Source organism: Oenanthe melanoleuca, chromosome 1A (genome assembly GCF_029582105.1).
Source record: "Oenanthe melanoleuca isolate GR-GAL-2019-014 chromosome 1A, OMel1.0, whole genome shotgun sequence".
NCBI lineage: Eukaryota > Metazoa > Chordata > Aves > Passeriformes > Muscicapidae > Oenanthe > Oenanthe melanoleuca.
This window is the reverse complement of record NC_079334.1, coordinates 36743348-36755932: the sequence shown is the minus strand read 5'-3', so window position 1 is coordinate 36755932 and position 12585 is coordinate 36743348. Positions and strand designations below refer to the sequence as shown.

At 40.0% G+C, this 12585-nt stretch overlaps 1 protein-coding gene across 4 annotated transcripts in view; it reads right to left on the bottom strand.

Annotated features, from left to right (window-relative positions):
• Nucleotides 1-981: 981 nt before the first annotated feature.
• PTPRB (protein tyrosine phosphatase receptor type B) overlaps nucleotides 982-12585 on the bottom strand; it is a 60277-nt gene continuing 48673 nt past the window's right edge. For 2 of the 4 annotated variants that reach the window (XM_056512232.1, XM_056512240.1), the window contains exons 28-34: nucleotides 12072-12148; nucleotides 11133-11267; nucleotides 9956-10078; nucleotides 9594-9757; nucleotides 8367-8502; nucleotides 6600-6720; nucleotides 982-3397 (exon numbers count right to left, since the gene is read on the bottom strand). In XM_056512232.1, coding sequence (XP_056368207.1) covers nucleotides 3366-3397; nucleotides 6600-6720; nucleotides 8367-8502; nucleotides 9594-9757; nucleotides 9956-10078; nucleotides 11133-11267; nucleotides 12072-12148 — 788 coding nt within the window. In that variant the 3' untranslated portion in view covers nucleotides 982-3365. Of the gene's footprint in view, nucleotides 3398-4073; nucleotides 5593-6599; nucleotides 6721-8366; nucleotides 8503-9593; nucleotides 9758-9955; nucleotides 10079-11132; nucleotides 11268-12071; nucleotides 12149-12585 lie in introns of those variants that run through there. The other 2 variants (XM_056512257.1, XM_056512249.1) reach the window with 2 other exon arrangements.

The window sequence follows — 12585 nt, the reverse complement described above, 5'->3', positions numbered from 1 at the left end:
TAATGGTACAGGAGATGACTATCAGACAAATCCACCAGCTTGTAGGTATGAAGCCAAGGTATGAATCAAGTGCAAGTAAAAATATCAAAGTTAAAAACTAGATTCTGGGATATTTTTACCAGAATCAACCACTGTGTTCTTGTTTAACTAGAAGAGATTCTTTAGTTTCCTTGCTGTACCTTGTAAAAACATTTATATTTATCCTTGTCTGCAATGTTTGCCTTGTTTCTCTAGTGTGGAGATATTAACTGTACACTATCTTTATCACTTCTCTTTGGCGTCTACATTGGTCTCAGGACAGAGCAGAACTCAGAGATAAACTTTTACATCACAAAGAAAAAATCTCACAACTCCCTCAGCCTTCACTACACATCCCCGCAGCAAACAGTTCACAGTACAAGTCAGTAAATCATTCCTTCTTTTAAACAAACTTGTCTTAAACACTTCTGATGACCAATGAGGAGCAACTGAGACAGAGCATTTGCAGTAAGCACGCTACTGCCAAGCACCCTGACCCCACAAGGATGGTTATGCTAATGGTTTTTAAGAATTGTGGAGAGCAGGAGGAGAAGAAATACATCTGTTAAAAAGCATGGTTCAGATCCTTGAGGGGCAGGCAGCAATGGAGCTGCAGTGCGGTGTCAATTGATACAACTGCCTGGCAAAACAACAGGCACTCAAGACCCACTGTGGTTTCAAATACCCACTGCATAACCCAAACAGTATCTGGCTTATTAAAAGAGGGCACAAAACCAGGGAGGAGAAGAGAACAACGGTATCTTTTCACATGGGCACTAATCTGGCCAGAGGGCAACAGCAGAGCCTCTTTTCCCCAACACGCTGAGGCTTCTGATTAATTTAATGTTCTCTGAAGACTGTCTCAATTGAAATCAAACTCACTTATGACCTTTTCCCTGAGCAGCAGGACAACAAAATCCATAATGCAAAGGCAGTCAAACAGAAGACAAGAATATTATTTTTTTAATGAATGTTTTATTCATGAAGTATTTATAAAAATGTGGATAATTCACTCAAATATATTTGATTTGTTGACTGTAGATAAAAATATAAAAAATATACTTAAATGCATAAATTAAATTGACAATAATAGAACAGTTCTGTGTTCACCCAGTGTTTGTTAGGAACACAATTATAAGTAATTATATTGCATATGAGCATGGAATATGTACTGAAGGTGTTTTTCAGACACTTTACTCCAGGCACTGGCAAAGAATTTATGGCTAGCCACATTTCAAAATTGTGGGGTTTTCACTATAGCTGCCCTGCTCTATATATTTAGTTTCTTAATGTTACTTACAGTAATTCTTTAGCTTTCAAATAAACCAAGAAACAGCTAAACTGTCACAGATATTAGACTACCAGCATCGCTGACACTGTATGTGTCCCAATTCCACAGTTTTTTCTCAATTAGCTAGTCCCTACTCTCCAGTATTTCCTGCCAGCCTTAAAAAAAAAAAAATTAAAAATCCCAGTTTGAATGTGCTGTTGATCTGTGAGGTCACTGATTTTAGACCAGTTTGCTTTGGCCATAGTGGTGCTACACCATGTCAGTAGTTTGATTTTGTCAGCGTGAGGGAGACAGTTGAGGGCACGGGGTCTACAGCAAGTTTCCCAAATCCTGAGGTGAGCACTCATTTCAGTTCAAAGTTACAGCATCCTGGGATTATAGGTCCCAGAGCTCACAGCTCCAGAGCCCAGACATCTGTGACAGGGCCATGAGGAAGTGGTGGTCATTCTATATTGCATTTTATTTACACAAACTGTTCATCTGAAGCATTGAAAGAAATCTGAACAAATGTAAAGCACCTGCCAAGGCACTCCTTGGACATGAAGCTGTGGCTGTGGTAGGCTGTATCTCTGAGTGTCAGATACATTTCTCTGATCTGTGACCTTGGAGAGAGATGATAGAGTGATTTGATGGCTATTGTTCTCATCCCTCTAGTCCATATATTAAATCCCAGGCTGAAGAGCACAGCTAAGTGCTCATGTATTCCTATCTGTCCAAGTGTTTAACTTTTGCTTTCAAAGTGTAGATAACCATATACAATATATAATATAAACTTAAAGCTCACACATTTTCTTTTCTCTGTTCTACAACTGAAAGGAAATTCATAGTATATTATGGCACAAAATAATATTTCTGGCATTTTAGGCATTTTTTATTGCTAAATAGCTATAGCAGCAGAGAAAAATGTATAAAGTTGCACTTTTTGACATCTTCACAGTATGCCTATTTCTCTCACCCACTTTTGTGTTCCATTAGTAACAAAAAATATCATTTATCAACTCCAGCTACGTAAAACCTTTTTTTTCTACAATCTCTAGTGAATCTTGTAATCGTATTGCACAGATTAAAAAAATATTTATTGCAATTTTTTCATTATTAAATAATTTTTAATACAAAAATTTGAATTAACCTAAAAGCCCAATCCTGCAAGTGCTTCAGAAGTGGAATGTTATTTTCTTCAGGCCAGCATCCCAGTTGACTTTCATGAAAGTACTCAGGTAGCTTTGTGGACAATGCAGAGATTTGAAGGATGGGCTCCAAGTGTGCAAATCTTAGCTTATGGATCAGTAACAACACTAGCCTTGCTTTCTAACATTATTATTGGGAAACATCAAGAAGCGAATTCTGAACATCACCAAAGACATTCAAAAGATGTCTTTTTCCTTAAGAGCTGTCTTTGTTCAGCACACAAGTTCCCTCAAATCCATTCTTGTTACATTAACAATTTCCCATCAGTCCTGTTATTCAGCTTAGAGGCACAGTAAATATAACTACTTATACTGAGAAGTAGGTGTTGTATATTAATGCTACATAGATACTTCTTTACTTTTTCTCAGTGGATTTACACTGGTTTCATATGAGCAGAATTTGCTAGAGAGCAGAACCAGAGCAATAATATGTGTATAGTCTCATGTGTGACCTACTTGGGCAGAAATGTAAAGCTGCTCAAGAGCACTGTGCCAGAGTGTTTAAGGTCATCTGTCATGTTATGAAGTGATGAGGAAGAGGCTTATGAACTGTGTCTATTACTGGCTGAGAGAAAAGATGAAACTAGCTGTCTGCAATGACATCATCAGTTTGGGTACACATGTGAACTCTGTAGCTGCAGACAAGGGAGCTGAGAATGATAAAATAAACTGCAGAATGAGGTGCATCTTTCTGAAAATGATGAACAACATGCATACAGAGCACACAATCAGACTTTTGCCCTCAGATCATATAGTATTGAGTGAGCTCCATTTCCCTCAGCATTAAAAATGACACAGTGATATAGAATGTGAGGTAATTTATAGGGTACACTTGGTGTCTCTTAAGAGTGTAATTGTACTGCTGGTAACTAGCATAGAGATCTTCGTTCCTTGGCTACCCCTGCAAAAAAGAAAGGACCAAATGCAGTGCATGCAACATAACAGCAGAATTCACAATGCCTTAAGTCCGGCAGTTATTAGCACTATCAACAACTGATCTAAAGCTGCCATGCTTGTTTGTCCTTCCTTGCTAACCTACTCATCTAGCAAAGGAAATAGAGAAAAGAAGGCATCTGCAAAAAATATGCTCATTTCTTTGTGGTTTTGCCTAGACTTTCATTTGTGAAAATATCTTGCACTCTAATGCTAGTTCCCGTCTTCTTCAGTTTCCATTAAGGGTGGTGAATTTTGAGGTTTGTGTGGTGCCAAAGAAGATGTGCAGGAGGGATGAGCAGTATCTTCACACAGAAACATCTAAAAAGATTAACCAAGTTTACACATTTTGAGCAGATGTGACAGCTGATTTGAAGGGTGCCTGCTAAGGCATGTGAGAATATTTGGTCAAGAAAGGATGAGATTCCAGATGGAGTAGAAAGAGTGACTATCGGGCTGTTACCTTCTCTCTAGGAAAATTAGAGTGACAGAGATGTCCACAGTTCTGCTGTGCCACAGGAATTCCTCAGTTAGACACTTAGTTACTTACTGATCCTCAGAAGGCCTTCAGAAATATTTATTTTTCTCCAAAACAGAAGTGGAATTTAGGCACTTGTTTTCAGCAACAAACTCTTTTCTTTAGGAGAAGTACGGATAGATATATGAAAGAACTATGAACTCCTTCTTTTCATAATGGAGAGGAACTGTGTACTATCTCTTCACTGTTTGTTTGAGGAGCATTTTATAAAGACAGTAGTAGCTCAACAGAGCGTTTAGACCCTTGAACGAGATGTCTCTTTGCAGAGGAGAGAGAGGCTGTGCCTAATCCACTTGGCTGGGCAATATACCTGGTAAGTGCTCTTTGACTGTACTTCTTGCTAATCACCACAGGTTTTCAGTAATGGCCTGAGGGCATGGGGGTTGGAACTAGATGGTCTTTAATGTCTCTTCCAACCCAAAACATTTGATGATTCTATGATCAGCACAGCCCTGCCAGCCTACAGTTCCTGATGAGACTTTTTCCATTCCAACTGCCCCAGTGCTGGTGTCATCAGGTAACATTCCAGTGGAGAATTCTTTCTGTACAGACAGGCTGAGGCCAAACTGTCCCTTTGTGAAAGCAAGTGGCATTTGAAAAATACCAACACTTGGGGAAAAGGCTTAAGGCCACTTGTGTAAACTGTGGGATATATACCTTTTTATATCTTTGTTCCAACACATTTGCAATCTCTGTACTTACTTGGCTGTCACAGTACAGCATTGTTCTATGGAAGTTTCCAGACTTCATATCCTTACAGGTCTGTTAACACAAATGTCAGAGGTGCTTCCTTGAGCATCTTTCGTAATTGAAATTATGCACATGTGGAAGTGCACAGGCACAAGTCGTGGTCTGATTCTGCTCTCTTAAACCAGTGTAAAGAAATAAGAATGTGAACTGTCTCCCTCCAAAGTGGTGGGAGAAAGGTCTGCTAGACTTCACTGCAGCATATGTTGTCTGATATTTTTCTACTATGTCACACTAGACTGAAACAGTTGCTTCTAGTGAGGTGAACCCTGTTTTGCAGTTGTTATGTGAGTTCTCTAAAAAGGTATGCCACTGTGATATGGGTTACTCCCATTTTTGTCAGATGAAAAGCTGTAAGTTTAAAGTGTAGAGTAGCATTGTAATTCCTATACAGGACTACTGTTGCCTTGCTTAATAGTAGCTTATTTCATCTCACAAACACTGAAATATTTTTTAAAAATGAGGTTCTCTGTATAGGATTTTTCCCATGTCATGCCAATACAGCCTCAAATGCAGCAGTCCTGTTAGCCATACAATTTAAAATAGTTTATGTAGAACAGTTTATAAAAACTGTGATAGGAAAAAATAGTATTATCTGAAGCATAATATTAATTAAACAATATAGAAAAAATACATATTTACATAATGCCAAAATACAATTATATACATTATTATCTATTACATTTAAATTATATATCTTTAAAAAAATCACCAGACCAATAAATTATACACAGTCTCAACCAAAAGGTCTGGCACCTTTCTGGTGCATGAAATACATACATTAAAAAAAAAAAAACAACAAACAAAACTCCTGGTTAACAAATGTGTTCACAAAAGCAGATATCTCTAACATTCTTAGTGCCTCGAATAAACAGCATCTGAAAGCAAGGAAAACTGAGATTAGAAAAAGTAAACCAACAGAGATTCAGCTGTGATCTGGGAGGTGGCTGTGTAGCAGCAGCACTGGCTGGTGATTGATGCAACAACTAAAGATCAGATCCCACCTCTGCTTGGACTCTCAATGTGTGGAACCTGGATATTTCAGCTCTTGGCCTCCTCCAAGCCTATTCTACCTGTTAATGACAACTCTGATTTATACAGACTGGATCCAGAAAATTATTTTGATTTATTATCATATAATTCTAATTCCTAATGCCCAAATTTGTGAAGCTACTGAGATCCTTGTCTTGACCCTGAAAACTTCTACATCCCTTCAGAATCAGCTTTACCAAGGCATAAGGTCACCACTGCTTATAGCTTCTCCACATTGGTCCTCTGGCCATGGGCACAGGAGGTGAAGGGCAGTGCTAGTGCTAGGTTTGCTACTCCTGCAACCCTTATCAGCAAGGGACTGGATACAGGTTAGGAAAAGGAGCCTACAAGGACAGGGAGTCTGGGAAGATAGAAAGAACACAGCCTAGGACACCTATATTTTACAGTCAAGGAAGATGGGAAGTCTCCCAAGGCTGCCTATATTGTCAACAGCAGATGAGGGTGATGCAGACAGAAATCAAACACTGTGAATGACAGAAGAGCCCAGTGAGTGCTGTCAGTGGCCTCAGTTGCTTATGGATGGTGCAAAGACTTGTGAGGTAAAACCATCATGACAGGGAAAGGAGTTCAGTTCCCCTGACAGCATAGGAACCATGAGGTGTGAGACAGGGAGAGCATAAAGGTAAGGCGGGAGCAGGAAGTGATGTTATAATGACTACTGATGGAGAAAATAAAGACACAACTGCAAGAATGGAAGGAGCAGAGGGAACAAATTAAGGTCCAGGAAGTAAAGAAATATCCCTGGTTAAGGATAGCACAATTTCCCCTCAATTACACTGTCAGTGAGCTACTACATTTGAAACATTTAATAATTTGATAAACTTGCAGTTACCTCTGTGATACTCTGGATTCACATTTTCATATATTGGAAATAAGGGATTTTCTTGTTCACTGCGAAGCTTTCTGGCTCTTAACACATCTCTCACACATTGATGTAGATACACATATTGACACTGCAAAAAATTTGTTTTTAAGACACTAAGAAATTTTGCAATTTAATTTTCAGTACTGCTAAAAATCATTACAAGCTAACTCCCTCACAAAATCAAGGGTTATGTTAAGAATTAAAATATCATTCTTAAATTAGTCTCCTTTTCACACTAGTAATACAATAAACTCTTGTGATCACCTCTCTTTAGAAATAATACCAGTAAAACATAAGTGAACACAGCATGTTTTGACAGATCATGCCATTACTGAAAGCTTTAGCAACTGTAAAGTTCATGTGGTGGTGTGTTGGATAGCTACTACATCTTTTGGTATAAAGTATATGTAGAAGAATTAATATGTTCAGGGCAGCATGACAATTTCCTGAATTTTCTTTTGTTCTGAAAAGAAATATTTTTCCACAGAATTTTTATAACAACATATAACTATTTCAGACAACTATGAGAAACCTAAATCTGAAAAAATCAGAAAGATCTCTAAAAAAAATAATTTTTTGATCCAGCATAGGTTCTAAGATCATGCCAGGTTTTGTATCTTACAACTTTAGTTGTCTGTAAGTCAAATTTAGGCTCTTGGGGTAGTTGCCTCTTTTTTCCAGCTAGGGAAAAAGAGCCACTCTCCTGAGATGTCTGTCTGCCATTGCAGGCTATGGGTGATGGGAAAGTAGGAGGTTCTGTCTCTAAAGAGCCCAAACCGGGCTGGGAATCTATTTCCCTTCCAATGGAAGGTCTTTTGTGATTAAGATATTTCCAGGAACCCTTTTGTTTTGTGTTCCCAGCTGGGCCTCTCTTTATATCCATATGAGACTTTTTTATCTATCAGAAAATGCTGTCACTGACATATTGGTTTTCAAATTGCAGCAAAGAGCTCCATTAGTATCAAACTACAGGCAGATCCATCAAACCTATTCTCATTCTTCTATTAACAGTTCACAGGGAAAATGCAAAGACTACTTCCACAACACACCTTTATTAAATCAGCTCCTAAGTGTTTAGCTCCTATCTGTATAACATAATTTTCTTGCCATTTTAAAAGGAAAGAAATACAAAACATTTACTTTTTCTGAACTTTGAGAATAAATGTACTTGCTTTTCCATAGTATGTTAGGAGAATGCCAATCAACTTTCCAAAATCGTTTTAATGAAAATTACAGAGCAGCTCAATAAAACATAAACTGCAAAGGAACAAGGTCACAGTGGCTAGAGTTTTAAAATTGCATACATCTAATTTTCTCTGTTCTGCATTCCTCCTTCCTATTATGTCAACCTATCTGTATGGTTTAGGCTTGTCTTCCAAACCCATCCCTGAAGGACCTATCTCCACTTAAAGCTCATTTACTGGACTCTGCATTAAAGCAACAGTGTGCTGTTTAGTGTCTGCTGCCTAATGCTGCTGGAGTTATTTTGGGCCAGGGCAAAAAAACAAGGAGATATCTACAGGAAGCGTAACTGCCACTTGTTATGGTTTGGACCCTCTCTAAGAGAGCCAATGGAAAAAAACCTGAACTGGAAATTCTCACAGAGCTAAAATACATCTACCTAATATTTCACAATGGACTAAGTGCAAGATGCTTTGAGAGCCTTTAAGATGAAAGACTGATTATTCTATACCGCAGCTGTTGTCGCTGCATAGCAGGCTATCCAAAACTTACCTCTGTCTGAACCATGTGAACACGGTGAAGCCTTAGATCATGTACTGCTGCATAAATGTCAACAGTGTCCTTCGAATCCAGCTGCTGCAGAATTCGGTCCAGTGCGATGAATGTGCCAGTCCTGCCAACACCAGCACTGGAAAAGAAAACAACCCAAGAGATTTAAAAGCAGATGGATGAAAGCACTCACTGTCTTCCTGTGATACCTTTGTGAAGTTCAGATCCCCAGGGTGAGAAGCAAATTTTTCAAATGCTTTGAAACCTTTGGGCCTTTATAACACTTCTTAATGGAATTTATTTAGGAAGGAGGAAAGGATAGTAATGGTAGAGGTATCTCTGCTACTGCCTGCACTGCTTTCTGCTTTGGATTAACCCAGTCATCTAGATACACTGAAAGACTGCACTTGACTCTAACTTTGAAACCTCTTCTCTCTAGGGATGCAGCTGTGGGACACAGTAGACACCTGACATGCTGCAGCACATGCTGTACAGGCAGACACAGGCAGGTAAGATATAAACTTCAGCCCATATAATAGTGGAGGAGTCAGATACTATAATCAGGTACTACAATGGCTTCTCAGAAGACACAGCACCAACCACGCTCTTTCTTTCTTGGTAGCCCTACACTCTGCCACTACTGGCTGTGGATAACAGATCAGGAAGTTCAATTTTGTCATTTTTTTTAATGCAAGTGTAGGGTTGGACCACAGAACTGAGGGAAAACTGCAGCCCTGTGACTGCCAGGGATGGAAAAAGCAGAAGAGCAGGAAAAGGCAGTAAGAAAAGGGAGTCTTAGTCAGAATAGGGGAAGGATGGCTCTGTCAGCTGGTGTCAACATCCACACATAGTCAGATTCACACTGGGTGAATCTCACCTTTTAAAACACCCCTTTGTGATTCAAACATTGGGCCACAACAGCAGCACAGGGGCAAATTAAGAATGCAAAAGTTTATGAGCAGTGGCAGCTGCTGACACTTTTGTGCTCTCCAGTGGTACCACAGAGACACAGTGGCTCCCTAAGAATAACTTTCAAGGCATCTCCAGGGGAGGTTGTAGGTGAATGCATGTGCCTTGGGAATACTGATCCAATGTATTTGGAAACTTAAGTTCATCAGCTATCTCTCATATTCTGTGGCTGCCCATAGTCTAACAGGGATGAAGATTTGGGATCTTCACAAGGGTAGGCACAAGGCCTCTGTGCCACTGACCTTTTGCTGCTGCACATACCTGCAGTGTACAATACTTGGTCCTGTGTCTGGGGTCCTGTTGATATAATCTCTTACAGTTCTGACAAACTGAATCAGGGACTGGGTTGTCTCTGGCACACCATGATCTGGCCATACAGTGTAGTGGAAGTGACGAATGAGCCTCGTTAAGTCAAGCTGCTCTTCCTGTTCGGATTCAAAAGTGTGGGTCATCAGGACAAGAGAGGAAGGGATACATAAAACAGGTACTTCCAGAGAAAAAGCTGCAACTTCCTCCAGAGGGGAGCCAGGCATGACACAACTATTGTATGGCAGAATAAACATTCATAATTTAGTCTTGCAAGTGTTTTAAACCAATTAATCAGAAAAAAAATGCAAACATACACTGCAGATTTTAAACTCTCGTATTGTCCACTCTGGAAGCACTGATTCAGACAGCATCTCAACAATCAGGTCTCCATAGTACAAGGAATCCTGGTCATGGGGCCAGTATTGATCACACTTTACCTGCAGGGACACAGGAAAGGAAAGACAGATTTAGTGCTTGAAACAGCTATAAACAGTGCTTCCATCGTGCACTGGCAGAAGCAAACTTCAGATCTCTTGTGCCTGAGGATGAAGGAAGAAAGGCAGCAGCTGAATTCAGCGAGAGATGCCACTCTCTGCCATGTCAACAAACAGGGTCTGGCATGGGAATGGGTTAGCATGGGGGTGAGAAGTGGAAGTTCTCATAATTCATTTGTGATGGAGGGAATGGGAAGCACTTCACTGATGCCCTTTTATAGGGCATATTTTCTGTGTCAACACTTCTCAAATCTCTGCTTGGATCAGTGTTACGCCTCCAGTGCCCCTTCCTCACCTCTTGCTGAGACATGGCAGTAGGGTCCCATCCGGAACCAGTGAGATGCAGAAGGACACAGATCCTAATCTGTGTCAGCTTTTACCCTTGCCTCAGGAAAAAATGGTAAGCTGAAAGGAACTGACCATATATGTGACCATATATTAAACAGTTTGTTTAATCTTCATACAGATCTAGTCACTGTCTTACAAAGGCCACAGGATGTGGTCATACCTGGGGAGGTATGCTTCACCTGCACTCAGTTAGAGTGTTAAGTGCATGAGTGGTTGGTCTCTTTGCTAACTATATCAGGGCTAATATACCAGAGATAATTTGATGTATTTACTGATAACATTTGCTCTCCAGAGCTTGTATTTAAAGTAGAAGTTGTTCAGAGTTGATGTGAAGCACTTTTTTTGTTGGTGGTTGTCCTCCTGTAGGCTGAAGAGACTTAGCTAGTGAACGAAGCCCTGGATCAGAGACCAGAAGCACTGAGCTCTGCTCCTAATTCTAGCCTTGACATGCTGCATGATCTTGAGACAGTCTGTGCATCCTCACTTCACATCCTTAATCTGTCTCCAGTCTTTATATTATACCTTTTCTTTCATGTTGTGTATCTCCCTGACTAGGGTCTTTTTGGCTTTAGCGTGATGCAAATAAAAAGCAAAAACTTTTAATAGATGTTAAAACAGACATTAATAATAAAGAAGAGTCATTGCTTACCCGGCCCTTCTCAACACACTGGGTTACCATGACAATATTGTGAACATTTTGCTCCCATGCCATCTTCCAGAACTCGTCTTTGGTTCCAGGCAAAGGACCCTGAGTTGCTATGTATTCCCTGCGGAAATTATTGCCCTGCAAATAAAGATAACTCCATTAGTTTCTAAAAAGGAGAAAAAATATCGTCTAACAACTGAACAAGGCTTGGGGTTGCAGCCACGGCTCTGCAGCAGCCCTTGCTGGGACAATAGTTCTGAAAGCTAAATTGTTGCCTTGGACCTGGAAGCAAGTGCCTGATTGGAACAGAGAGAAGGAAGAGACTGGTAGTGTATCTAAATACTGTTCCTTTTGTGACAGTCAAAGCTTTCCATTGTTCTTTTGTGTTTAGCACAGTCTCAAGCAATTTGAAAACTGCGAGGGGTTTTTGTTTTATTTATCATTTTTAATAAATTAGCTGAGTTCTGGCTTGAAATCTGTATTGCGAAAGCCACTGCTATTATCAATCATAACTCTTTGGCAAAGGGCAATTTTAATTTCAGCCAGTTTTATCACCCTGCAAGGTGCCAATGCTGTCAGGATGAGCTACAGCTCCACAGTGAGGATGCCACCTGCAGTGATAGCTACAGTCGTTGTGGACACTGTATAAAATCAGCGACCTTTAAAAATATGTCCTTGGCCAATTAGACTTGCTATCTTACATAACTATAGCAATGCAAGAAAGTGTCCTTAAGTGCTGGGTAAATCACTCACAGTTAACTTAATGGCAGTCAGACACAGTCTTTCAGCACACCCACAAAATGAGTTCCCAGTTTTTTAGCTCAAGTGAATCAAGGAAAGGGGGAGGGGAGCCTTAACCATCCAGCTTTATATTCAGCTTTAGATGAAGGAAAAATTACCACTGGAAGGAGGACTGTAAAACACCACCTTTGAGTCACTTACTGGTATGTAGCTTGCGTTAATGTAGTCTGAGCAAGGGTCATCATCCACATTGGAAAGCTTCACTCTTGATGTATCATCTAGCAAGAAATTGATTACAAGAGGCTTAGGGCTAGGTCTTGATTTTCAGTCCCTCTCGGCACTTACAGAAATGCATTTGTGAAAGGACTGCCAGTACTCTTACAAGATTTTTTATGAAGAGCTAATTTATAAGGAGTAACTGCTGGTTTTACTGCCTCTTTAATCTGTGAATGCTGTGGAGTGTTCCAGAGACTGGGAGATAGATGGGTAAGAAGGAAGCAGTAAATATACTGAATTTCCTCTGCTGAGATGCATAGGATTTGTTATGACAACAAAAGGGCCAAAATAGCATCCTCCTTTGATCCTGACAGCAGTGTGCTGTACTGGAAAGCAGCACCCAGCTCTGCCCTTGAAAAAACAGTTGCACTTCAGTGATATTCCAAGATAATGCTGAGCAGGCCAAACATCTTCTGTAGGTGAAGGGCCTTCTGTACAG